This window comes from Hirundo rustica, chromosome 7 (genome assembly GCF_015227805.2).
Source record: "Hirundo rustica isolate bHirRus1 chromosome 7, bHirRus1.pri.v3, whole genome shotgun sequence".
In the NCBI taxonomy this organism is placed as follows: Eukaryota; Metazoa; Chordata; class Aves; order Passeriformes; family Hirundinidae; genus Hirundo; species Hirundo rustica.
This window is the reverse complement of record NC_053456.1, coordinates 5921843-5948596: the sequence shown is the minus strand read 5'-3', so window position 1 is coordinate 5948596 and position 26754 is coordinate 5921843. Positions and strand designations below refer to the sequence as shown.

The 26754-nt window shown below is 40.6% G+C and overlaps 1 protein-coding gene across 1 annotated transcript in view; it reads left to right on the top strand.

The window, feature by feature from the left end:
- THSD7B (thrombospondin type 1 domain containing 7B) overlaps window positions 1-26754 on the top strand; it is a 299161-nt gene that overhangs the window by 49903 nt on the left and 222504 nt on the right. Inside the window, exons 2-3 of the mRNA XM_058421403.1 lie at window positions 4389-4482; window positions 6500-6673. Of these exons, the coding sequence (XP_058277386.1) occupies window positions 6535-6673 (139 nt within the window). The 5' untranslated portion in view covers window positions 4389-4482; window positions 6500-6534. The remainder of the gene's footprint in view (window positions 1-4388; window positions 4483-6499; window positions 6674-26754) is intronic.

Below are 26754 nucleotides of genomic sequence, written 5' to 3'. Positions count from 1 at the left end.
TATGACAATGGCTTGAAGAACATTTGTGAAGGTAAATTACCCTACTCTGGGTGCTGTGATACAACACCAAAAGCTCCAAAAGGTCTGTGGCTCTTAAATCCAATTGAGAAGTCCAGGGCTTGGATTTCACTTGGGCCCTTGCAGCCTGGGGCACACTGAATGCGGTTTGTAGAGGGAGATGTTGGGGAGCTCTTGGTTGTTGAGCATCATTTCTTCTGCTCTCAGTGGGCCAGGGGGCTGAAGGTGGCTGGGTCATGGACATGGTGACTTTCAGGATGGTGCCTTGCACAAACTCCTGAATCCTTGACTTGGAAGTCTCCTGTCCATCTGAGGGAGTGTAAATCACCCATGTTGGTGTGCAAATGAAGCAAGTGTTGCTTCGGTTGTATTTAACTGATCTGAACCAAGTTCCTGGGAAGTATCTGCAAACTTTATATTCTTGAAAATCAAGTGTGTTCCTGCAGAGTCCATTGGAAGTACTCAGAGTGAAGGAGAAGTGAGAGCAGCATTGTTTAACAGAACAGTTCTGCTCCAGCACTGTTGTAATTAAAGTCGTTCAACTGATGGAAAGTCTATTCTCTGGTGTTTTCTTTAATGTAGTCATAATGCATCAGTCTGAGCTCCCTTGCTGGAACATCTTTCATTATAATCCACTTAGCTAAGTTTATAATTAAGCTTCTAAATTCAAACCTGCTTTTGTTACATTTTTTAGGATGTACTGAGACTGAAGCAGGAAAACTTAGGATTCGTGTTTTTTTACCTAAACAAGTTGATGTAAGTTAAGAAGCAATTATTTGGCAGTACAGTAATTTCATATGCTTCTTTTTTGTTTTCAGGATCCTATATAGCTTTGGAACAATAATTGGATGCAATTGAATAAAGGAATAAATGAATATAATTAATAGGTTCTTACTGTTTTGACTGTAGACATCTCCAAAACACCCAGATTTTCAAATATAACTGGTGATGATAGTGATGGCTTACTGAGCTTTCCAGCAATGGAGTGTTGAGGAAGGTTGTTGAATTTTATATCTGAAGATGGACCATGAAATTTCTGTATTTCTGTCTAGCTTTGCTGATTTGGAGGTTGTGCAGGCTTCCTCGCACCCAAAGCAGGTAGAGACTGCTCATTGTTTGGAATTTTCTTCCCTATGAAGATGTGTGAACATCAAATACTTTATCAGCCGTTATTTGCCCTTACAGTTATTGTAGCAAATTATCAGAGAACTGTGGAGATTAATGTTTGGATTCCCAATAAGTGACCACTTAGGACAAGAGTGCTGTCAGGCAGTTGTCAGCCTGATGTCTAAATCTCGCTCATTTGCTCTGTGTGTTTTTAATCAGGATTTTCTCAAATACTCCTGGAAGAAGAGCAAATATTCTCAGTTCAGGTTTGGAGGTGAGGCAGTAGAGGTGTAGAAAATCAGGCTATCAGTCTCGTATATGCAAAGCCACTCTGCTGAAATCACGGGGAGCGCTTGCGGAATCGAATATTAGTGTCAGAGAGTGACCTTAGCTGACTTTTTACCCGGGAAGTTTCTGACAGACTTGGAAGTGGAGTGAACTTTGGATGCCTCTGCTTTAACCAGAAGATTGTTTCGCCCCGAATGTGTCAGGTTTGTTTTCGGTAGGGAAGTTTAGTGTAACTGTTCATCATTAAATAAAAGACTGGGCACATAGCTACTTACACTTGAATGTCTCTTTTTAGTTTGGCATATGTGACTGCCCAAACATTTCTGTTCTGTTAAACTCCATGCCTGTAACACTAGCATTAGTGTTTTTTTGGAAATCTCTACCTGAGGGATGGTCAGCAGTTCTTGTCTGTGGTGCTCAGCCTTTGCTGCAGCAAGCCAGGCATTCTGCTGCTTTAGAACAGAATAGAATTAGCTTTTTGGATAACAGCTTTCTGAGCAGGCAAGGCAGATTTTATCTGAGGATAAAGAGTATGATACAAACATCCAGATTATCTTGGAATATCACATGCAGCGGTTTGTGTGTAATTGGCAAACAGTTGCACAGTTACTGCTTATATGTGTATTAAGAAAATTTATTCGTGATTAATGATGCTTATCTTTGTGCTAGACACCTGCCAGATGATTTATAGTCACACATATCATCTGTAATGGCTCTTCTTTTTTTTGATGTTGCTATTCAAAGTATTTGGGATTATTCTAATTGCATCATGTGTTTTAAATGGAGAGAGCTACCCAGGTGTCCTTGTCAGCATTCCAATCTCACACCAAAAATTAGGTCAGATTTACCCATGATGGGGAAGGTCACAACTCCCAGTGAAGTCAGGGGGAATTGAACTGCTGTATGACAAGGCTGACATCATGTCTCAGGTTTGGATGAGTTAAAATTGATCTTTTTCTAAATTCAGTATTAAATATGTTGTAAATCCACGTTGGAGCAGGGCCAGGCTGAGCTTGCCTGAACCACAGAAATGGAGCAGAGGACTGGAGAAAGCCCCTGTGCCATGGAAACCTGGAGAAAGAGCAGCTGGTCCCTTCTTTAACAGTGCATTATGTGAGAGTGGCGAGCCAAATAAAAGACCATCAGTCTTTGATTTTTCAGTGTTGGATGATTTTGGGGACTCTGTGTCTTGGGCTAGCACAGTACCTGTCACTTGGAAAAACCTGCCTTTGCTCAGCAGTGGCTGGGAAATGGGAGAAGTTTCCCAGAGGCTTTTTCCTCTCCCTAGCTGAGCAGGGATTAGACTGGAATTTGGCTGTTGGGTATTCCATTGAGATTGAAAATTAAATTTTGATCACTTCAAAAATAAGATGCTTGTCATCTGTATGCATGTTTACTTATTTCTAACATTTTTCTCCCTGGAATGCCATGCTTTCAGCAGAAGTGCAGATTTCTGAAATAAGTTTTCTTTTCAAAACTAGTTTTACTCAATCCTGTCATTAAGAGAATTAGCAGTGGATTAGAAAATGTAAATGTGTTGTTATGATCATTAGAAAACTTGCACGTGTCTTTTTTGAGACTGCATGTATATTCCCAGCCATTACAGCTAATGCATGATACTCTTGTTTTTCTAAACAAGATTCCATACAAATGAAACAAAATGACAAGGATGCTCATGACTAATCCTCCAAATATCAAAACAACAAATACCTCGTTATTTAATTTCAAGAGAATCCATTAGTGCGAACTATTGCCTGGCCAGGCCTGGATTATAAAGGGTATTGACTAAATCCAGATAATTTTGGGAGAGAGAGAGAAATTCTTTCAGACAAAAGCACATACCTTGAACATATTTAGGAAATAATATGTTAATGTGAAGGTGGTGAGGCCCTGGCACAGGGTGCCCAGAGAAGCTGTGGTTGCCCCATCCCTGCAGTGTCCAGTGCCAGGCTGGATGGAGCTTGGAGCAACCCTGGGATAGTGGGAAGTGTCCCTGCCCATGGCAGGGAGTTGGAATGAGATGAGCTTTAAAGTGCCTTCCAACCCAAACCATTATATGGTTTTATGATATTTCAGCAATTCCGTGAATTTAATGACTAGTGTCGATGAAATCAATTTTTTAAATATAAATTTCATTTTTTTTTCTCCTTTTTTTTGTCTGTTTGCCAGTTTACAGCTAGCTGTGCTGACACATTTGGGAGCTGAGATATCATGTAACTAAATTTGATGTGAAGTGTTGGTGGCCTTCAAAATGTAATTTATTCGTGTTTCTGTAGATAGCATATGTTGCCTGTGCAATAATTTTTTATCGTATCAGGACAGAACAGCGACCATTCCAAACTGTTACACAAACCTACATACACAGACAAATTTTTATTGTGCTTTGCTGGGGTGTAAATCAGTGGAGTCTATTGAGCTCTGCTGGGGCGGAGGAGATTAGAATCAATGTCATGGTGTCTTAATTTATTTCTGTTTCTTTCTGCCTTAATGTAATCGCTGTTCTTTCTCCTTAGGGAGCAGCAGGCAGTTATCTTTGTAGTCCTGCCCAAAGAATGAACTTAGTGAAAGCCCTTGTTTTGGGCAGGAGGCTGCTGCTGCCAGGGGCGTGCTGCTGTTTGCTGACCCTTTGAATGCTGAGATGAGGCAGTGCATTGAGAAAGCTGCTCATCAGCACTACTGGTGCTTCATTAAAAATCTCAGCATCTTGGTCAGCCGTCACCTGAAGATTCCTTGGATTCTCCCGTTTCACACCCCTGCCTGTTTAGGTTGTGTTGTTTTTATGGCATTTTCTGCCCTGGAGAGCTGCCCTGAGTGCAGTGAGTGCTGTCTGCTCAGGGCTGGGCGTGTGGCTCCCCTCCAGTACTGAGATCTGAGCATCCCAATAGTTTCTTTGCAGGTTTTGAGTTTTTATATGTGAAAAGTACAAAGCTGGTGTTGGGGCCAGTGTCACTAGTTCCTTCTCCTTCCCTTGACAGGACGTCGGTGACTCTGTTTTCCGACCGTCGTAGACGGTGACTGCGATGCTGGAGGCACTGGGCGAGTCGCTCCTCCTCAGCTCTTCTGTGTGAGGTGAGCAGCCACCCTGAGGGGCAAAAAATGCCAAATTGCAGGATTTCTGAGCGCCCTTCTTCCCCACACCCCAGGGCTTCCCTGCTGCATTGGATCTCTCGGTGCTGCTCAAGATTTCTGAGCTTGTGTGCTTCCTGTGAAGCCACTTGTGGTCTGTGTTGTGTTGCCTGGGTGTTGGGACTTGGTGGGTTGCATTCTGAATTAAATGTGAATTCTGAATAAAATGAACCCAGAGGACATGGGCAAAGCAGAAATGTGGTCCCTTGCCCCCGTTGCTGCGTTCGGTCAGGTTGGTGGGTTTTTAGGTTGTACGTGAGATGCTGCTCATCTGAAATACAAGAATGAGCTAAACCAGGTAACAGATACTACATTGTGTCTCCCACTGTAGTTAATCAATATCTGATTAAATGTAATTGCATGTATTTATCATGATAGAAACTGTTTCAAAGTAGTTTGAATACAGCCTGGAATTAAAAGCTCTACTATATATTCAGTGTGTACAATTTCCAGATTTATCTTCAGTTTCTTATCAAGAACCATGCAGTGTATTATTATGTGCTATGACAATGTTGCTTTTCATAAGGTTAGGAATGTAATAGAATTTTCTGGGCTGAACTTCTAATAAGTGATAATTTTAATGAAAATCACCACGATTGTGGCCGCGAAGACAAATCTTGAAGACTGGTCTTATCTCCATCCTTATGCAAGTATGGATGTGACATTTTTACCCATAAAAGTAGGATTAATCACTAATAAGTAGAACTATGTGGAGAATTTAAGCATGGTATAAATACATGGTCTAAATACAAAAGCTTTTGCATCAGAAAAATCAGTATGTAAATTTACATCATAAACTTGGTTGATGTGGAAGTACCGTGAATGTTTTTTGAGATTTCTAAATTGTTCCTACCTGAACATGGATGAATCCAAAATATCTTGAAACTCATGTAAAATCTAAGTGTCTAGTTGATCATCTTTTGGAATGAGACACACCAAGACTGGAATTATTAGACTGAATTGGGATTTCTAAGATGTTATTTTGTAGTAGGAGTTTGTTAATCTCTGCCGTTTGGAGCTTTTCTGTAGTATATAAACAATGTGGGTGTTTGCTGGAGCTGGCATTTAGGAGTTGATCTCCTGCTTTGTTTGGGACACCCAGAGAAGCATTCCTCCTTGCTTCCAGCACCACTCAGTGATTATTTTAATGAATTGTGTGGTCTAAAACTGCTGCAGCAGCAGGACTCGATCCACTCCTGTCTCATTCACAATGTGAATGCCTCTGGTATTTGTCTGAGGTACTGGGGAGCTTAATTAAAATCCCTTAGTCAGAGAGTCGTCTCTGGAGTAACTTGTTGCTGACCTGGAGCTCAAAGATCCAAAGGGTCTTGTATGAGTGTCCCAAATTCTCCAGGAATGCCTGTGTAGTGTCTGGCTTTCCCTTCCAAGCTGGTCCATCATGTAATGGTCCATCATGTCCAATAAGTAACCCACATTTCCTTCCTGCTTCGTTCTGGTGTTGCTCTTGTGTATCCCTGTTTCCTCAGGGTTTGGAGCTAAAACATTTCCAGGCCTAGATCTTATGTGTAGGGCATGGGGTCTGGACTTGGAGCTGAATTTTGTGCGTGGAAACCATTCTCCCTTTGGTTTAGTCTGCCTGTATCTTGGCAACATTCCTGCTAAAGGCTAAAGAGAGGAAAGATGGGACACACCACACACTGCCACTGGATCCCCTGCCATTTATTGGCACTCTTAAGATTTCTTGTTGAGAGCCTGCTAAAAGCATTTACAGAATGGGACTGTAGGTCCTCTGGGAGCTGGCTCTTCCTCTCTCTCTTCTCCTTCTCTTCTTTCCTCCCTCTCCGAGTGAAGCACCTGTAACAGACTTGTGCTCATCAAATCTGGCACACAGGGGTTGGTAAATCCTCAGAGGCCACCAGGTTCCCCTTAGGCTGAGCCTCTTGCCTTGGAAGTTTAAATATTTTAACAAGCCTTCTCTCTTTTTTTTGGTTAATTCTAGGACCAAAGAATACAAGAGACTGAATTATCTGAATTATGCTTCTACAACAGAACTGGGTTTCTCCTCATTGGGCATGGCAGAGCCTGGGGAAGCCATTCCTTTTTTTTGTTCTCTTAATGTTGCAAACAGCTGATCTGGAAGCCAGGAGAGGTCACCAGTTTGTCTGGAAAACAGGTAGGAAAAAGATGCTTTAAATATATTTAGATATGTTAAAATTTATGTTATAAATTCTCTACTAGCTATTTGCTGGATTAAAGGATGGCGTGATTTTCCTTTCTCCATTTTGTTTTAGTTCAATAATAAATTTTAAAAGTCTGATAGTATCTTGTGTTCTAATTTTTTTTAATCCAAAAAAATAGGAGGAGTTCATTTGAGTTTGACATTAGTAATCTACATGTCTGTTGCAGTTATGCACCCAGAGCATAATTCTGCATCCCATAATGCTTTTCATCTGAGAGTATTTGTACTGGAATATCATCCTAATGTTGCTTTCTTTGAAATATTTAATGATTCTCTTTTAATTTTTGTATGCAAGGGGCGCACCAGCATCTCTCAGGATGAACTGAGTCAGAAGTCCACGCTCTTGGTCGATTTATTTATAATTCCATTGGTGCATTTACTGAACTGTTTCTGTCCCTCAGTGAGGTTGGATACATGCAGTGGTTGAATGTGTACAAGGATGGTGTGTGAGGATGTTCAGGGAGCACCAGGACTCTTGGTGCTGGGGTGGGTGGGTAGGAGACGTGGTGGTACCGCTGCACAGAGCCGAACAAGGTGCACTGGATAATTGTTTTGTAGCACAACACACAACAGCAGAGAATGTTCAATGAAATGGAAAGATTGGCAAATTTGGGAAATGTTTATTTAAAGTGCTTAATCAAAAATATCCAGCTGAACCAAGGGTTTCATTGCCCGGGATCCCTTTGAGGTTTGGCTTTTTGTGACTGAGCAACAGAGCGATTAAATGTGATGGAAAAATAATTTCCCTCCTTTTTTTTTTTTTTTTTTTTTTTTTTGAGAGGTTCTTTAGTATTTTGGCTATTTGATTTTTAATTACATTTCTGTAGAAGGTAATAGATTGAATTAGTGGAATAATGAAGCAGTTTTTCTGGGAGAACTCCTGTCCTTCTGATAGGATCAACGCAAACTTCTTGCCTGGCTGCTGGTATGGGAAGGTGGGGATGGGCTGGTAAAGTACAGCATGATACTATATTTCTAAAGATTTTTTTTCTTTACACTGTTTAGCATGTGAAATGAGGAGGAAATAAACAAAGACTCTCTTTTCTCCAATTCACTGTTATTTATATGATTTTTGAACAAGCTTTGAAAGGCAGAGTTGTTTTCTTAAGAGAAATTAGAGCCTTCAGTTCTCTCTGTCTTCTCTTCAGTTCCAAAGCATGTTGTACTGTCAGTCTTCAGGGCTGTACATTGGAAATCATAAAACTTTATTTTGACTTGATGATTCCAGCTGAAAATAAGGAGCTTTCAATGCTTCAAAGGCATCTGGGGCAGATGTAATTAGAACTGAGAAAGTTTGGTGCCCAGGTTTGTGTGGGCACCGTGCTCTGAAAGCCCCACAATGGGCTTGTTGTAAAGCTTCCTCTTCCCGATGCACAAGAAAATTGTCAGTTCTTGTGACTCCCACAGTGGATTAAAAATATCTGAGCTCTCAAGAGTCACCTTAAAAACATTTTAAAGCCTAAGAGTATTTTGATGTACTTTCTCTGCTTATGGAGTGACATGAGGTAGAAAACAACTTTAACTGATACATTTTCCAAATGAAAATACCTTGTGAGTTTCAGCTGAATGTATTTTCCTGATTGAGGACAGAAGATTTTTCTCCAATATTTGTAAAGATTACCCCTCTCCTTTTTTTTCCCCCCACTGAAATATTTTATTGAAAGTTAGACAGAAGTTAAATCTAAGCCCCCAATGTTTAGTTCCAGGTTGAAGTGAATAGTAACAGCAATGAATAGAAATTGAAATGAATAGAAAACATTTTGTTTTCTGAGAAGCTGAGTATAATTAGTGAAGCCCCTACTTCCTGTGTAGTGTTACTAAAACATCAGCATTTCTGAATCCTGAATCTTATGTTTCTGCAGTTGTCCTAAGAAATAACACAATGGGCAGTAAAGGGCAGTCTGCTGTCAGGGTGGCATATGGAGCTTGATCTTGTCAGTGTTTTCATACCTTAACTGAAAAGGCTTTTTCAGTATGATTCATCACAAAGGGGTTCTTTCAGAAGATTAAAAGGAAGTGTTTTGGGACGAGAGTGGTGGTGACTGATACGGGATGGATGGATCTGGAGAGGTAGAAGGGTTAACATAACCCCCTGTGGCAAGATATTAATAATAAAATAACTCTGGGATGTAGATGGTGGAGATCTTGACCTGTTGAGGTCTGTGGTTTGTATAATAACAAGAATTATAAAAAAATCATCCCACAGTTTGAGGATTTTTGTGTCCAATACAAGATAATCAAAAGTTAATAAAAACACAGCACAGTGAACCTAAAATTAAGTAACTTTTAAAATGAAAACTGAGTAGATCCATTCCAATAGAAGGAAAAAACCTGCAGCTGTTGTCTTTTTTTTTTTTTTTTTTTTTTTAATGAAACAATCTGATGAGAAATGAGCAATCCATAATGGGAAAGGGGAATGATCTGTTCTGTTTTTAAATCTTGAATTGTCTGTTGTAAGCATGGCAAGTTACTTACCTGCTGGGGAGAAATTCAACTTCTTATTGAAATGTCATGCTTTTTAATTAAATAAGATTATGCTACTGAAAGCTCTGACTTTATGAAAATGAATTTATATGTACTGAAATAAATTTTCCTAGCGCAGAGAAGTCCAGGGAGGCATCCTTAATATGGATGGGGCTGGGGAAAGGAAAAGAAAAAAACAACATTGCTGCAGTTTATAATACTGACTTTTTTCAGCTAAATCCTTGACACTATTTAATGAATATATGCTGGGCTTGGTGGCCTTGGTATAAGGGAAAACAACAGTACTGAAATCATTGCATCTACAAAAAACCCCAGGCTCTGTAATTCTAAAACACGAGAACTCGGCAGTGTGAGTTAATTTTACACATTCTCTTTCCTCAGCTGTTCAGAGGGCTATCATTTGCATGTTGCTAATTTGTGGCCTGTCCTATAACCATTTATTTTGACCTTTTGGCTTCTAGAAGTTATAAATTAATATCTGTATCCTGTGTCTTCTTGTTTCCAGACATTTCTTGTCAGATACTCATTTAGTGGCCTCTAAACATGAAAGCAATAATCATATCAGCTAAATTACTCAGCAACATCAAATAGCTGAATAATTTTCTCACACTTGATAAATTTAATTGGACCTAAATTCTTGTAAATTAATATTATTTAATGCAGTTGCCAATTAGCAATTTGAATATTTCACCGTGTTAATTTTCTCCAACACTTGAGTAGTCTTAAGAGTTCCTGGAATTTCTGCAGTGCCAGCATGCCTGTTTTAATGACGGCCATTCAGGATTTTAAAACTGTGTGTATGTAGAATATTGACACACACATGAGCCTACAGCATCCTTCTAGGTTTTTTTTTTTTTTTTTTTTTTTTTTTTTTTTTTTTTTTTTTTTTTTTTTTTTTTGGTGAAGCTCTAAAATTTAGTTCCAGAATCAGAATTAAGTGCAAGATACATGCAAATATTTTGTGTGCTTTACAGGAAGGGGCTGATAATTAGGATTGCAAAGTGCTAGAGGAGTGTCTCTTTCCAGATACTCTTTTTGTAGCTCATGGACAGGTTTCTGGCTCCTCTGAAGATGCTGCTGGTGTCTTCAGCTCCTCCATAAACTCCACCTCAAGCATGTGCTGTATCCCCCAAAATACACACATAATGTGGTATGAGGGACATCACCCATAAAAGGCACTCAGAGCTAAAACAATATCATGGGCTTATTTTTTAATGAGGGAAGTATTGTAAAAATACATTTTCTAGGATGAAAATGTCCAGATTTTTAGAAGAATGGTACGTTAATCATGGTAAAAACGCTATCTGTCATGGAAATAATCCTCTGTCTGCTAAGGAAGGGAAGAATGGGGACTGTTAGAAACCCAGATGTTGTGTCCCAGTGAGTTTTCCTTCTCTAGAAAAAATGAATCAGGATGGCTATTTAGCCCAGCAGGGACGTGCTCCCTGATATGAGTGGAAGAGCACTGAAAGTGAGGTATCAGACTGGGAAATGGGTTTGTAATGATTCTGATCACAGCAGAGAGATTTTTACCTGAGGAAGAAACCATTAAACGTCTGGAGTTCTGGGCTTTTGGGAGCCAGGTGTGTGAGCCATAAGTACTCCTGCCCAAGGTGAACATAAAAAAACTTTAATTTGGAGTTACTACCTGTATTTGAAAGTCATCCTTAAAATAGGGTTAGCAGATGGGTTTTGATCTGTAGTCATTCTTCAGAAACAATCCATAATGGAAAAGGGACGAAATGAACTTTTCAGAGAACAACTTCTAATGTGCAGGAACCTTTGAACCACCTGTGAGTGTGGGTGAGCCAGCCCTGACTATGATGAAAAAGGTCTTTTGTTCTCTGTTCTCAGATAATGCCTCCATAAAATGCCCTTTCTCAAGATCGTAATTTCAGGAAGGTCAAGTGCTGGTTTGGAAGTGCCTTTGACCTTATGTCTTAAAAGACAGGCTTTTACCTACGTACACCAAATGTTAAAAGGAGTCCAGGTCTTCAAAGGACAGCGGGGCTCAAACCTGCTGAAAGGAGACTCAAAAATAGCTCTGCAACAAGTGAAGCTTTCCCAAAGCTTGACAAAAGAGTGATTACCAGTCCTAAATGAAGTGGTTTTTTATTTGATAGGACAACAGCTCATGAATGAAGCACAAATAGGTTTTTGAGTGATCTTTGTGTGGTGTCCGGAAGGTTTATGATGTATCTGACTGACGCTTCCAAACGTCTCATTGTGTGGTAAACATGCTAATTGTGGGTTGTTCTTAGGCTGCCTTGGTGGACGGAGTTCTAAATGCTGAAACTTCCGAGTGGAAATTTAGCCCTTGATTTAATCAAACTTTGTATGATTCACTGTGCTAAGAGGTTGGAACAGAAGTGATGCTCCTGGGTTATAGATTGCAGGCTTTAGTATTGACAGCAGAAGCAATTAGTAGTCTTAAATAAAACCTATTAAGTTCTGTCCTCAAACTAACCAGGACGCTGCCATAAACCTGATGATGAAAAGTTGTTCTAAAATGATAAAACTTCTTATTTTTACCTTTAACTTTATTCATGGTCAGTTTATGCCTCTGTTCCTGAGCCGGACTGCTCTTTAATTTAAGTACTTCTTCTTTTGGTCATTGCTGCTAATGTATTTATGAATTGAGGACACCCAGCTTCTGGAGCCCTGTGAGGAAATTTATTTCTTAGAACTGGTTGGTCAAATGAAATCTTTTCTTAGCACCGCTCATCAGAATTATATCAAATCTCAATTAAAATTTCACCTACTGATATTTTACTTTATTTAATTGGAATTAGAAATGTCTGGCTTAAAATATTTCAGAATAATTTTTGAAAAAATACTTTGTAATGAACAGTTTCATTTGAAGGAGTGTAGTTGTGTTGGTATAGTTTCATTATGTAGCCATTAAAAAGTGATTTAAATAAAAAAAAATTGTACTTTAGTTCTAAATTTATCTAAAAGTAATTACTTACAAATAGTATTTTATGAGAAGGTATAAATTATGCTTCTATTTCTACAAAACATTTTAAAAAAACAATTATATTTGAAGATTCAAAGGAAGTTGTTTTGCAAAATTTCATCAGGAGCAAAATTTAATATGCTGGTTGATATTAGTCACTGATATTTGAGAAGCTTTAAGGGTGGCCTCAAAGCTAACCTCACGTTTCCTCAGACAGGAGTGCAGCTGTTTCAGATTGATAAATATTTGGTTTTCTTTCTTCTTTGCTCCTTACCGTTTCCTATCCACATTTCCACCCTTCTGTTCCATGAATCTCAAAATTTTATTGCATATGGTTCTGCTCCACTTCACCCATCTTATTCCACTTCTGATAGTGAGTAGTATCATCATCTGGTCTTATTTTCTCAACACCTGTATCCAGCTTGTCTTGGAATTGTGGAGATAACAATTTATAACTATAATTAATTTATAACCCTTTGCAGGGGTTGGTCAGTTCATGTTTAGGTGGGTGAGGCATTTCAAAGCTGGTGGAGACCTTGTGTCCTCAGCCAGGAAATGCTGCACAGTTTGGTAGAGAACAAGATAAATGTACACCAGAAGAGTTCCATAAAAGCTGGAGAAGCTTTCTTATGCTGGAACATCATTTTCCAGCCTGGTCTTTTCCTCCAGGTGCTTGAGGTTGGATAAATGCCACGGCAGCCCATGGCACACCCACCTGGGTCCTGTCCTTATCCCACCGGCAGAAAGCTCCGTGTCTGGGATTTGCCTGAAGGACTTGTGGCACAGTCACTGCCAGCCAGCATCAGAGATGTTGGAATAGCTCCTGGAGGAGTTTGGGATGCTGGACAGAGATACAGAAATACTTAAACTGGTGCTGTTTTCCCTTGCCTTTAAAACTTGGCTTGTTTATCAGCTCTGGTTTCCTGTGGGGAGCTGTAGACAGCAGAGGGAGGTTCTTGATGGCACTGCTTAAAGAAGGAATCCTTGGCTTATATTTTCCTAGGAAAGCACTCCAGCAAGCAGTACAGGCAGCACAGAGTACCAGCCCAATTAAAAAGGCAAGCGGAGGAGGAACCGAAATAGCCCTAAATAAACGCTGAATTTAACACTTGATGTGCTCGGAGTGCCAGGTCCTTGGCAGCTGAGCCTGGCTGTGGGCTGGCTGCCTTCAGCAGGGAGCTTTTGCAATGTGTGCCCGGTCATTTTGTTATTGTTGGGCTTGCAAAACTATTTCAGCAGCTCTTTTTCAGCAAGGCTGCCTGCTTTACCAAACATCTTTGTCAACCAGCATCAGATGTTCAGTAGGTGGTGGTTTAAACTAGATTACACAGGAGATTCACACTAATCTTTTAATGTCCCTCTTCTCTTCTTGAGAATAATAGTTTTTGAGAATAAGGTGCTTTTTTCTGGTTTTTTTTGTTGGTATTGGGAAAAGTGTCTTAAGTTTCTTATCCTTTTCTTTCCTCAGTAGTTACTATGGGAACAGAGATGGGGGTCACAGGGGAAAATCTGCAAAAGTGGTTTCTTTTAAATTTTTTGTTTAAAAAAAAAAAAGATAGCTTATTATTGGAATTGTGGTACTTTTCATTCAACTTGGTTGGACTGTATTGTTGTACATATTTCAGTCACAAAAGCAGCACAGTGAGTGGCAAGAAAAACAGATGGGGATGTTTTTGTAGTTTTTCCTTGGGGTTAATATTTTTTAAATTGAATGCAGCTGTTGGAAAGATTTCTGTTGTTATGTATAGGCGGAGCATTAAAAATGGATGATCACATTTTCAGCCTGTTTTAGTGGAGTACTAGATTTAATTATGCTGCTGCCCTTGTTCAGAGCCCTGCAGGTTTTTTTTAAATAAGTATATCTTAAGGGTTTTACTTCGCCACTTAGTTGAACGATTTCAGTGTATAAGGGTAATCGCTTCCTCATTCAGCTCTTGAGTAGAGCACAATTGTGGGTGAAAATAACACAAAATTGTATTAGATATCCCTAAAATATACGTTGTTATTCTCAGTATGCAAGTTATTCTGCTGACTCTTTCTAGGCGCTCTTCATGAGGTTCGGAAGGTCTGCCCTCTGATACCCTTATTCCCTAGATATTTTTTTTTCCCTTCTTTTTCTGTTTTTGAGAATAGTCCTTCCATCATCACCTTCCCAAAAAGAAAAAGGAATTTCTTTGTATTCTTTCTTAGTTTCAGAAAATTTGAGTGCCAAAAGCCGGGAACACGAAATAGAGAAGTTAGAAGAGATATTTCATGGCAATCCAGGTTATTTCCATAGTCTTGACATCGTTTAATTCAATCACCCTCAGCTCAGGATGGATATGATGAAACAACCCCTTAATGCTGAAGTTTTGAATGCCAGAGCTTCAGTTTGCCTGGGCTGAGATCAGTCCGAGTGCAGGGTGTGATTCCAGAGGCACTGCCTGGTCCTTGCTCTTGATGACGCCGCCTGGTCTCTACCTCTTTGCAGAATGCTGCAATTCCTTCTTCCAGAGACCTTTTAAATCTCACGGTTGAACGTGTCTCCTTGTAGTACTTGTGTGTAATAGTGATTTAGGATTATAGAGCTAAGTTTGGAAAAGCATGTTAAACCCTCATTGTAGTGGTTCTAAATACGTTGGTTCTGTATGCTGGGGGTGAGTTGTAGACAGTTGCTGAAGCAGATCCAGCTTTTGTGTGGCATGTCCTGGAAGGCCAGCCGTGAAAAATCACTTTTCAAATGAGAACTTAATAAAAACTTTTCCTGCTCTGAAACGCTAAGCCCTGCTCCCTGTGCGATTAGTGGTTTCATTTCTTTCCCAGCAGTTGGGTAATGATTATGGCTCCAGATGCTGCAGGAGTGATAAAGAGAGTGATTAATTTCACTTGAAAGGGCATATGTTCAAAGAGGAGCCAGCCCAGCACCTCCAACGCGGAGCCCACGCTGCTGAGCGTGTGTGCCGCGGTACCCAGCTGATCCCGGGCACAGGGCAGGCAACCTCCCCGAGGTACCTTAAGCAATATATTTGCTGCTTGGTTGTTTTATTTTCCCAGGATCTATTGAAAAGCTCGTCATGGCTCTGTACAGCAGCGCTGTCAGATTTTTGGCTTTGAGGAGGGGCTGATGTCACCAGCACAACCCAAGTGACTGCGAGCGAGCTCGGGGTTGTGTTTCTATCCTGTACAGAATTAGGTGGTAATGAAAGGTTCGAATTCCCTGGCTTAGTCAACAGCAGCTTTAAAAGTGTTCCTACGCTTCATTTGCAAGAATAGTTCGCGCTGTATGACTTTGAAAAATTCTGACATTTAAAGCATTATATGTTCAATATGCTTAAAAATTAAATGTGCAAGGTGTAGGTACTTCTTTAAGTCTTTGTCAGAACTTTTATTGTGAGCCAACAGAAATATGAAACATGACAGGGCGTGCCACCCATGTGGTTAAATCCGGGGGTTATCTGGTGTTTATTGTGTTACCACTGAAATTTTTCACTGTGTGGTATCTTTTGGGGTTTATTCTGTCACCCCTGAGATCCAAAGACATTAGAATTTCAATAGTGTAATAATATCCACCTACATGTGAGGCATGTTTTACTTCTCTGCATGGTGACATTTATAATCATAACTTTCACAGGTTTGAAGCTGCCGAGGGGAAAACTTCAGCACTTGTGACATCTTTCACATCTTTTGACCCATTAGTTACATTTATATCACTCATATTCTTCTAAGCCAAATCAGCACTTTTCTTCTATCTGCTGAAGATCTTCACATTGGAGACACTGTGTAGAGAAAAAAACACATTTCTGTACTTTTAATTTTCTGTGCATTCAATAAATTTAGATGTGTATTAGCTGCAGAGTTTTGAAGCAGCTGTCTGGATGGGGTACAAAATTAGTTTTTACAGACAAGGATTAAAGGATGTAGTGATTAAACTCCAGAAACTTTCTGGAAGTTCTGTTATTAACTGTAGTGCTCATAAGGTAGCACTCATGCTTTTATTGTCATTCCCTTAATATTCCTGGTTGCATTAATAAAATAATACTGTATCCAAGCAGAAGTGAAAATGAATTTCAGTAAATTGTTTTCGGCTCTGTGTGTTAAATGCATATGGTGTATCACTAGAATAACTTATCTAAACTTTAGTATTTTCAGTTAAACTAATTCAGTACATCTGGTTTTCAATTGGCATTAAATATTTCATAACCGCTGTGTAGCTGTATCTTGCTTTAAAACATTGTTAGTGTGAAATTTGTGATTCTGCAGATTGGAGATTTTGTCTGCGTTTAACAGGAGGCTCACTTGGACTCGTTTCGAAGTTGTAGGAATCTGATAATGAGGGTTTATCCAAAGTTTTCACTGTTATTGATCCCACTTTTCTCTTAAGGAAATATCAATCCTCTATCTTCTACATTCCTCTGCAAAATGCCAAGATGATCTTGCTTTTAGGATTGTCCCCAAACAATTTCAAACGTGAGAAAGTGTACAAAAGACCCTTCCCAAACCCCGAGTACATCCTTGCCTGCACAGCATGGGAAAGTTATCCTTGTGTCTGAGTGTTAAATATGTTGGGTGGATGTCAGTGTCTCTGTGTGTGTTTATGCATTAATTTTTGCCTGTGTTTTATGTCACCTGTATAAAATTACGGTGTTGCCATCCAGCCAAGGGCACTGGCGTGGTGGCAGAAAGAGAAACAGAGCTGCAACGTTTTGAAAAGACTGGGGGCGGATCAAATGAGAGACAGGGAAGTCTGAGTAAATGATGACAGTAATGTTATTGTGCCCTAAGGGTCTTGCAAAGTACAGTACTTAAAACCCAATTTTTTGCTTTGTAGATAAGTGAGCGTGTCTCGGTTAAATCAATATACGTGTGCAATAGATGATAAAACTCGGTATTACATACCTCCTTTGATATTTTTCATACTTACTGCTTTAAAGGTAACATTATATTTATGTTCGGAGCACTCCAAAGTACTTTATGCCTTTTGTTACGAGCTTTCGAACATGTTGCTTGGTTTTAGTAATGGGAGCTCAGGCAGCCCGAAATTTTCACTCTCATGTAGGGTATTTATTGATGGTTAATTGACTGCTGACCTTTGCCAGGACTCTCTTCAAAGAGCAGGGAGTGATACCAGGGGATAGTAAATGAAAGAAATTGAAAAGCAGGTGAGAAAAGGTAATTCTGTGCAGTTGCATTTGAATTTTGAATCTGTTTAGATAAAAACAAAGGTTAAAATCAAACAACTCCTCACCCCCACTGCTTTTCCCATAGATATTTCAATGTGCCCCAATATAAAAAAGAAAGTTTTACCTATTCTTGTTCTTCACTGTGATTTACTTGTCCTTGATTGATTTTTTTTTTTTTTTTTTTTTAAATGGATGAGCCAGCTTTCAAAGTCTTCAGAATGATTTAATTATTACAGCGCACAGGGCCTCAAATCAGATTTAAGTTTTTTTGATATAGTTTATGGAATAAACCAGCGAACAGATGCAGAGGATGGAAAGCTGCTGGTACTCAAATCAACTCGATGTTTCTGCAGGCAGAGGATTCCCCGTAGACCTTAACTGAAAGGTCAGGAGGCAACCTCAGTATGTCCCATTTAATCCAATGTCATTGGGATAAATGTATTGTAACTGTGTGTCTGTGGTGTTTCAGGAGCTAAAGAACTTGCAAGTGTAAAAACTTGCAGTGTTGGGACTATATTGCCAAATAAAGCTATGCTATATTCAATAAAGCAATTACATAAAAAGCATTATAGTCAACTTCAATTCGAATTCTAGCAGCGTGATCAATCATTTTCAATCCAAGGGATGGTCTAATCGCTTTTCGCTGCTGCTTTGAAAGGTTACATTACTCAGTTATCTTGCAGCTGAGCAACCTTTTCATGTTTGCTTCATGTCGGATTTAAAAAACGTTCTTTCTTTTACTCTCAGTGTTTTGGTATGGCCTGTTTAGTGAGAGTTAAAAAATTAAAAGTTACAATTTTTAAACCTTTTTGGAATAGAAGACCTAATTGTCACGATCAACAAACATGATTTTTTTTCTCAGTCTGTTTCTCTTCATGAAATCCCCTTTTTTGCTCCTGGTGCTGGTGTTGCCACTTCTCTTTCAGTGGAATAAGCATCCTGCGTAAGTAACCTCATCTGGCTTCATCCCGCACTTGTTCCTGTGCGCTTCAAGGACTTCTTTCCCCTCGGCACACTCCAGCCTGGGAGTGTGCCAGGCTCAGTTTGTTGTTCAGAGTGGTTCCTGTGCTCCTGACCAGCGGCGCTTTCTCTGCCCCCTCCTCGGCTGCGCTCCCGGCTGCGTGGGCAGCGCGCTGCAGGCTCCGTTAGAGGTGTCTGCTGGTGGCTACTAATTGATACTGCCTAGGAAACGCTATTGAACTCCTTCCTTAATCAGGTAATTCGGGAAGTCGTTAAGGACAATTGTGTTATCATCATTAGGACAGTGCCAGTGAGTTGATACTTCAGTGCCAAGACAGACGTGAGAGAATGGGGAGAAGATTTCCGTCAAGCGGACCGATAAAGTGACAGATGATTCAACTGCTTAACTTTTCTCCTAAAAGTTTTATAAGTCCTGATTTTTTTTTCTTTTTTTAATCCCCAGAAGCCTAGATATTTTGTGAAAGATCCTTATTTTCAGCTCTTGTGGAACCAGTTCTAGCCAGTACTTTACTTGTGGACAGTGCCATTTAGACAATATTAGTCACAATGCAAAAGATTACCTTTAAGGCAAAGGAAACCTCCTTTTTTAATAGACAAACCTGAGGAATAGTTACTTGAATTACTGTACCCTGCATGCTGCTTGTTGGCCCATAAATTTGTTCCCTCCCTAGACCAGTAAAGTGAATGCATTTTGCGTGAATGAGAACTAAAAGGTCTGTAGTGTTTTAGTTGTTTCTTTCCCATGTAAATAGCAATTGAAGCAGCTGGAAGATTTTAGCTGAAGAATAAATTATCAGAGATTTGTTCCTTTTTATGTCTTTGGTATTGGCAAAGCTGTCTTGTCTGTTAATGTATTGCTGATGGATTTTTCATTAATTTATTCACTAAATCCGAGCAGTTTCTTTATGACCAACTCAAATGCACTTTTTAGAGCCAGAAACTGTCCAGTTATCCTATGGACACACACATGTGTTCTGTTCTCCTTATCTTTGGGTAGCTGTTAACATGTGGAAGATCCACACATCTGAATGAATGTCTGGTGTTCTTTTATTTTTTACTCTTTATCAGGACAAATTTATTCAGCCTGACTTCTATATGCTTTGTGCACTGACAGCTGCATGGAGGTGCCATAGGATGTCACAGGAATCTGCTGATTGTTAATGTCATGCATTTTTCTGGATTTTTTGTTTGTTCATGTTAAACTAGGCTGGTAAATGCTGTATGTAAAATTTCATAGCTTTTTCATAAAACCCTTCTAGAATCTTTCTGGAGATAAACTTTCCCTTAAGCATACATACAAATTAAATGTGAGAACCTGCGGCTAAAAGAACTTGCTCCAAGGCAATGATTCACATGGATGAAAAATCAATAAAAGTTTCATTAAGAAAAGGGAAGAAAGTTTAGACAGGCTCTTTGCTTTGCTTTCCCGTGGGAAGTGGAGGGAGAAACCATTTTATTCAGCTTTATTCTTAGAAATAGGGATCATAATGTGCATGGGGGTATTTTTGAGTGTGCTGCCTGTGGAATTATGCTTGCTGGCTGGTAACTCGGAACCTGTTCAGGTGGGTGTTGTATGCAGGAGGTTGCAGCATGGAGCTGCTGCCACAGGGAGATGTGTCCTCCCCTGGGCAGAGGTTTCCCCCCATATCCCCGCTGCTCGGGGGCTCAGGTCAGATCACGCTGCTGCAGGAGTCGATTTGAAGCCTGATGTGAAGGAAGCTGTATTTCCCCCCTGCATTTGGAAGGATTTTCTGTTGCATCAGCAGCCTGAGAAGTGGCCAGCCCTGCAGCAGCTGTGAGGGTGAGCAGTGGGAGGGCAGGAGGGGGCTGTGGGAGCTGGGGGCTGAAGCGTGCACGCCAGCTCCAGCACGGGCACCTGCTCGGGCTGTGCGTGGGAGCTCCTCTCTGCTGAGAGAGTTGTCTGGTGGAACCTGGACTTCTATAGCAACCATATTTCCCTGTCATAACTCTCAATCTTGGGGTTTTTTTTAGTTTTGCTATTAAAACTTGGTGATGACACATGTTAACAGTCCGCCAGTGACGTTTGGCAGTTGTACATCTGTTTGTTTTCATTAAATACCGTTTTTTGAAAAGTTTAAGGGCTGGTCCGATTAAAACGCAGTTAGGATAGAAAAGCTGGCAGAGGTTCTCGCAGCCAAGAGTGAATTTATTTCTCCAATCTTGTTTAAAAAAGCAGGAATGCTGGCAGGGTTGAGTAGTAAATATGAGCTGTACATCTTGTTCAGTGAGCTTTTTCTGGATGCCTTGCATGAGCCGAACAAGTGAGTTAAGTGAAGCACACGTGACTGAGGCTGTGACAGGGTTGTGGTGATGGATTAAAATCGGCTGAGTGAAGCTGCTGCCACCCCAGGCCATCTGCCCCTCTCTTTGTTGTGCATCCCAGAACAGCAATATTTGGTCTGCTCATGAATCAGCTTTTATAAAGCAGAATATTTAGCCTGGAATTTTAAAGTCATCTGAACTGGGGCTGGTTTGCTGTAATGCGCTTCTCCTAAATGGTTTTGGGGAGCTTTCAGATGCCCCAGCTGTTTGATAAGGCATACTGAAAACGGGCTGTTGTGTGTATTTCTGACCCGGGTAACGTGCTTGTGCTGCTTCCTCACTTGCTTCTCCCTGCTCTGTTGCTCTGTGGAAGTGCAAATGTGCACTTTTATGTGGCTGCTCTGCTCTGTGCTGTGTCCACAGCCCCCTGAGTGTCCCTGTGCCAGCATTGCCTACCCTGGGGGACAGCACAAGCGCTGCTCTCAGGCTAAAGTTTCCTCAGTCTACAATTGAGGTTCTGTTTACCATTTCAGTCCCGTAGAACCACCGTACCCATTTGTAAATATTCTACCTTAAGACCAAGCTAATATTTTTTGCTTAAATATTTGTCTGATAGCGTGCAGTGATTGCCTAACTTACATCTTCACCTGCAGTGCACCTGAACTGTAATTTGAGGAAAAGTTGCTGGGTTTTAGAGCAAAATTGGATTAAAGTTGATTAACTAGAGCAAATGTGGTGTGCCACAAACTGATGCTGGGTTGTGTTGAAAGCAATAAACAGGAATAAAGAAGTGTATGGGGCTGGAAATCCCATGCCTGCAGGCGCCGTGGGCTCCAGGGCGACCTGTTCACCTTCCCCAGGTTTTGAACAGTGGCAAATGAACAGATTGGATCAGATCTTGTTTCAGCATCGTCTGTTTCCACAGCTGAAGCTCCCATATGATCAGATCCTATAAATTATTTAAGTTGCAGGAGCTGTGTAACCAGAGTCTCCTGTAAAGGTTAAGGCTCCATCTGTTCTGCCAACCTCGAGGACTGTGCATTCCATGCCATTTTCTGGTGGCTGGGTGGCACTGGAAGAGTCAGGAACATTCAGACGTTGCTTCCCGTTTGCTGCACAGCAGTGGAAACCCCGCTGCATTAGCACCATACACCTGAGGTGCTCTTGGCCCAACTTCATCCTCAGTCAGTGAGAAAGGAGCTGAACCGGGCTGTACACAGCACCAGGGGATCTGAGAGGTTCTTGTGAGGAGAAGGTGAGAAAAATGAAATAGGAAACCTTCCCCAAAATCCAGTCTTTTGGGTTACTCTCGCAGTTCATCTTGTTTAAAACATGCTTTCAGTTGAAAATCTTATGGCTAATCAGTATTTCAGTGATTCTGTTCAGAAATGAGAGTGGCAGAATTTCCCATATGACACCACCGAATGAAATGATTGCATGTGCAGGTGATGAGGAGGATAAGAAATCAAGTTTTGGAAACTGAAACTCCTTTTCCGAGGTACTTCCTTTCGAGGAGCAAGAATTGAATTCCTGAAAAGCTCCCTGAATTTTGCTTTGTGATATTAAAATGAAATATTGACACTGTTTTCTGGTTTCTCCTCCAACTCAAGTGCTATGAATGTTCCTAGGTACTTTATTCTACATATATAAAAAATCCCCAGAGAAATGTATATTCTTAAAATGAGCATAGCTTCAGGTGTAGGTAAAGGAGTCATTCCAACTATCACAGCTGTTTAGACTAAAATTATGGGAGTAAGGAAGGATGAAGTTTGGTCTCCTGGAGGAAGATTACAAACTTCTAAAGCTTAATTTTCAGAGCTTCATTTTCTCCTGTTCAGTTTATTGTGACCCTTCCTGGAGTCTCTTTCTTAAAGCTGGATGATTTTCTTTCAATTGGAAACCAGGTGGGATTGTAGATAAAATATCTTCTGGGTAGCTCCTGTGTAAATTTTTCTAAGCAAAATAATTATGTTTCAGTCTTGTATTCTTCTGATGCAAAACCAAAAACCCAGGTACTGTTCCAGCTTTTTCCTCTGAGTAGTTTATAAAAGCTTTAACAGGCATGGTGGTGACAGCTGCCTGGTACCAGTGATGTTACTGGTCGTTAGAAATTGTGTTAATGGGGAAATTTATAGCTCACAGTTTTGGGAAGGGAGGAGAACAACCAAAGCTAAATAAAGTAGCTTGTTTGCTTTTTTTCCTTCCTAGTTTGAAAAGATTTTGTGGCAGATTATGTTTGGCAGACTGGTCTGGCCTCATCCAAAGCTTTGTGTGCGTGTGACAGCTCAAAACTGGAATGATTTAGACCCGTTTGCTGTCATATATTAGAGCTCAGCATTTTGCAGCTACTGAAGACAAATCAGACAGAGCTGATGTGTTTGGGCAGAGAACTCGTGTGGCAATTTATGGGTGGCAGCAGCACAGGCTCCAGAGGCTCCTGAGGAATCCTGTTTCTACGCCTGTGGAGGTCCTGGGGGGGTGGGCAGGGAATTGGCACCATCCCTGGCATCTCTGAGCCCAGGTCTTGGAATGTGTTTGCACTGGGCTGTGGTGAGAGCCCAGGAGCTGTACAGCAGTTTCAGGAGCTGTTCCAGGTGTGCATTTCCTCTGCCCCTGCTGGAGAGTGGGTGAGACATTCAGTCTGCATCAAAGATTTATCCCAGAGCTGAAAAAAAAAAAAATTAAGAAGAGGCAGTTAAATCTCTCTTTATGCTTTTTGACTTTATGGGATTTTTTCGTTCTGTGCCACGACTGAGGTTTTTCAAGCTGAATGCTGAAAATATAACAGAACATAAAAGCTCATAAATTTAACAGAAGGTAGAAAGGCCATAGAATGAATAAATGCATTTACCTTCCAGGAAATACCTTTTGGCAGTCACTTTCTCTCCGTTCAGGTCAGGCTCCACCTTCTCAAGCATGTAAACTCCTGTGCATCTTGTTTCCAGAAAGAGATCTCTCCCAAAAGGCTTCAGTGGCTCCTTGGAAGGATACTGACTGCTGAGGGCAGGTGGGCATCCTTCCTAATTTTAATGCAACCACTTAGCTTCTTGATACTTTTAAAGAAAGTGGAAGAGAGTGGCCCAGAGCTGCCATCTCTTTTCTCTCTCTTGCCCCTGCACTGCTAACCCAAGCCCTGTTTCCTGCCTGCTTTTGTGTGGACCTGTCCTGTCCCTGTGCAGCTTTGCATCCATCAGGGAAAGAGGAGAAAAAAAAAGGTGAAGTGAAGGTTAGTGGTCGTGTAGGACACACGGCGCTGAGGGCTGTGATGGAGTGGGAAGAAGGATGTTTGCCAGCACGTTGCTGTGCTCAGGGTCATCAATAAAAGGAAATGTAATTGTCACTTTTCTTTTACAATGCTTCCCCTTGGATTGTTTTTGCCATTTCTCTGAATTCATAGCTGTGACAACAAATGGTGTTTATGGGGACCAGTCAGCAGAGAGTTAAACTCTGGGAAATAGTTCACCTAGGCTTAGCGGAATTGCAGGAAAACGAAATTTACAGCAGAAAACTAACGATAAAATCCAACATAACGAATTGGGAGTTGCTAACTGCTGCTGTTGTAGCAGGCACTGTGACCTGCCACGTGGTCTTTGTGCACTTGTGAGTGCCTGTCTGCTTTGTGTGGAGAACAACTCAGTGAACAGACTGAGACAGAAGAGAATCTGTGGTTTTAATAGTTTTATCAGGCCTCTGTTTATTCTTAGATAAATTCTTTGATGGAAGAAATAATCAACTTGATATTAAAACGCATCAGCTGCCCAAAACTGCAGTGGACTTTTATGTATCTGAAGACTGGTTAGGCTTACCTGAAGTCAACATGGTGTTATTTGTGCTCATGCAAAGAGGTTTTGTTCCCTCTAAAATCACAGGGAATACTTTTCTCCCTGGTCAGTCCTCAGACCGATCAGTAATTTCCTTCAGGGGGCTGAATTAGCGATAAAATGTTTGCAAATACAAATTTTGGGAAGTGCATTGTTTCTCAATTTGTCAGAAAGACAGGCAGGGAAGGCTGTGACACCTTCCTGCTGCAGCAAGGAGCTGCTCAAATCATCTAACATGAATCAAATCAGGATCAAAGCGCTTCATTGATTTATTAATGGGATGTAATTAACCAGCAGCCAGTGAACTGTATGTTCTGGGCCAATATTAGTAATGCCCCAGCTGAGCTGCAGCACAAGAGGTTTAATATAACTTTATGAACACCTTTCAAGTTATAATCCCCAAAGTTTCTAATCACCATCTTGGCTCCTGGTTGGGGGGGGTCTTCTCCCACAGATGATGTAGATGTTGTGCCCTGGGGTATCTGCCTCCCACTGCTCTCTCTTCTCTGCTATCAGAAAAAAGATCATGCCTTTAAAAATACTTTTCTTTCTTTGTTTCAGAGGTCTGTGTAATTCTTTGGTTGCTGTTTAATCTGGCTGATCCTCTTCAGTGCTGGGCAGGCACCTTTTCTGGCAGTTCTGGGAGCTCCCAGTGCCATACAAAACTCTGATAAACTGCGTCTTGGAGTGGTTCTTGGAACTGCTTTTACTGCAGATGATATTTAAATCCCAGCCTTGGGATTACCTTAACTTAATGTACTAAGCAATGTGATACAGCTGTGGCTGCTCATCTCCCCACTTATCTCTATTCACTTTGCAGCTGCATTCATTTCTGTTATTTGCTAAGTGGCCTTTCCATTTGTAAAGGGATTCAAGAATAGATGAGAGAACACTTGCAGTTTGTGCTGTATTATACCTCGCTTTAAGAGACCAAATACTATTTTCATTTTAACAAAGAAGAAATACTTACTCATGTCCATAGCTGGCTTCCTCTGGGTAAATAGGCAGTTTGTCTGCAGTAATTTCAGAGTGGTAGAGCACTTAGATAAATTTTTGGTATTTTGTTTAGTTCATTTGATGTAATCTCCCGTCTCTCACTCAGTTTCAAACCAAAATATTATTCTGGATATCAGTTTATATTTCTGGCTTATTAAAGAAACAGATCATTTCTTAGCAGGTTATTGATCTGTTGCCAATTTACCTTTTCTTCCCTTTTTATTCTCCACGTTCAGGTTGCAGCACAGTTCTGTGCTCAGAGTTGTTGCTGATGGGAAGGAGGTGTGGTACTGAAACTCTCACAGTGTCTTTCCAGTGCTGCACTTTGTGCACTGACAAGACTGTTTGAAACATGACCACATCAGAAATGACAGGAGGATAAAACACATTTTTAAAAAGCTTTTGGTGCGGGGCTGGCTGGGGTTTCCAACCAGAAATGTGTGTGTGTGCCTGGGATGGAGCACAGGCTGCAGTGGGGACACTGCTCAGGAATATTTTATATATCTGTGTGTGTTCTGGCCACTTGGGTGTCCTTCAGGGCACAGTGGAAGCAAAGCATTCCATCCAGGGCAGGGAATGGATCACTCAGTGTCCCAGAGGGATGGGGTGAGCTTGTCTAATGGTGACTTCACAGCGCCCAGGAGGCACTTAATCACATTGCTGCCATGGTTCCTTTAGCTCCTGATCGTCTTGAAACCTCATCTGTTTCTTAGCCTTCATTCTAACCAGCTTTCCCATCTTTTTCTTTATATATCGTGGTAAGTTAGAAAGGCTTATCTTTTATTTTTACAATTTTATGTTTTGCACATTTGAGTTTCTGCGATCCTTTTTCACAAGCTTGTGCTTCTTTCTAGGTGTTTCATAGAGGATTTTGCAGTGGTCATTTACATCTCTTGTAAAGCTTTTGTTCAATTTCATTTGGCCTCAAAATTGTTTCAAGTGTGTAGACATCACCCTTTTAACAACAGTGTAAATAGATGCCGAGTTGGTCGGCACTTCAATTTTTACTTAGGCTTTTGCAATTAAGTCAGAACTACTCATAAAACATAGGCTACTACTGTGTTGTAGTTTCCTTCTATTCTTTCTGGTGCAAATACCAGTAGCTGAGGCTGTCCTGGTAAATACCCAACCCCATAATGTGTGGAAGAGATATCTGAAATATTGAATCCAATTACCGAGGTTTTTAAAGAAATATTTTACAGGCAATTAACAGTGACTACCAGGAATTTTTTGAAGTGTTATGTTGTTTTGACTGCATACCTAATGATGTTTTAATAGATGTCAACTCCCATGCAAATACGAGAATTAGAGACGAGGGTGGATTTTTCAACAGCA